Consider the following 344-nt stretch of genomic DNA (forward strand, 5'->3'; position numbering starts at 1 on the left):
GCTCATCGCCGTCAGGTGAGGCCCCGGCTGGCCGCCCCCGCCTGCGTGCCCTGGGGGAGTAGGACCCCTCCACCAGGGCGGCCCGACAGTCTGTGCCCCAGGAGGCCCCCAGTCCCGCCCCCTCCCGTGAGGAAGGGAGGCCCAGGAGACGCCTTGTGCAGTCAGGACCGGGAGCCCAGGGCGTCGAGTCGCTCGTGGGCCAGGGTGGCCGTGCTCACAGCCTGTGCCCGGCACAGCGTCCCCCCGGAGGGCAAGGTCCAGGTGTGGCAGCATGATGTCATCCCCATCCTGGTTCACCTGCTGAAGGACAGGGACGAGGAGGTGCAGGCCAACGCGGCGGGGGC

The 344-nt window shown here is 72.4% G+C and overlaps 1 protein-coding gene across 1 annotated transcript in view; it reads left to right on the forward strand.

Annotated features, from left to right (window-relative positions):
* LOC104984184 (rhabdoid tumor deletion region protein 1-like) overlaps window positions 1-344 on the forward strand; it is a 6,744-nt gene that overhangs the window by 4,910 nt on the left and 1,490 nt on the right. Inside the window, exons 3-4 of the mRNA XM_010833833.1 lie at window positions 5-15; window positions 237-342. Of these exons, the coding sequence (XP_010832135.1) occupies window positions 5-15; window positions 237-342 (117 nt within the window). The remainder of the gene's footprint in view (window positions 1-4; window positions 16-236; window positions 343-344) is intronic.

This window comes from Bison bison, unplaced genomic scaffold, assembly GCF_000754665.1.
Source record: "Bison bison bison isolate TAMUID 2011002044 unplaced genomic scaffold, Bison_UMD1.0 scf7180017845352, whole genome shotgun sequence".
In the NCBI taxonomy this organism is placed as follows: Eukaryota; Metazoa; Chordata; class Mammalia; order Artiodactyla; family Bovidae; genus Bison; species Bison bison.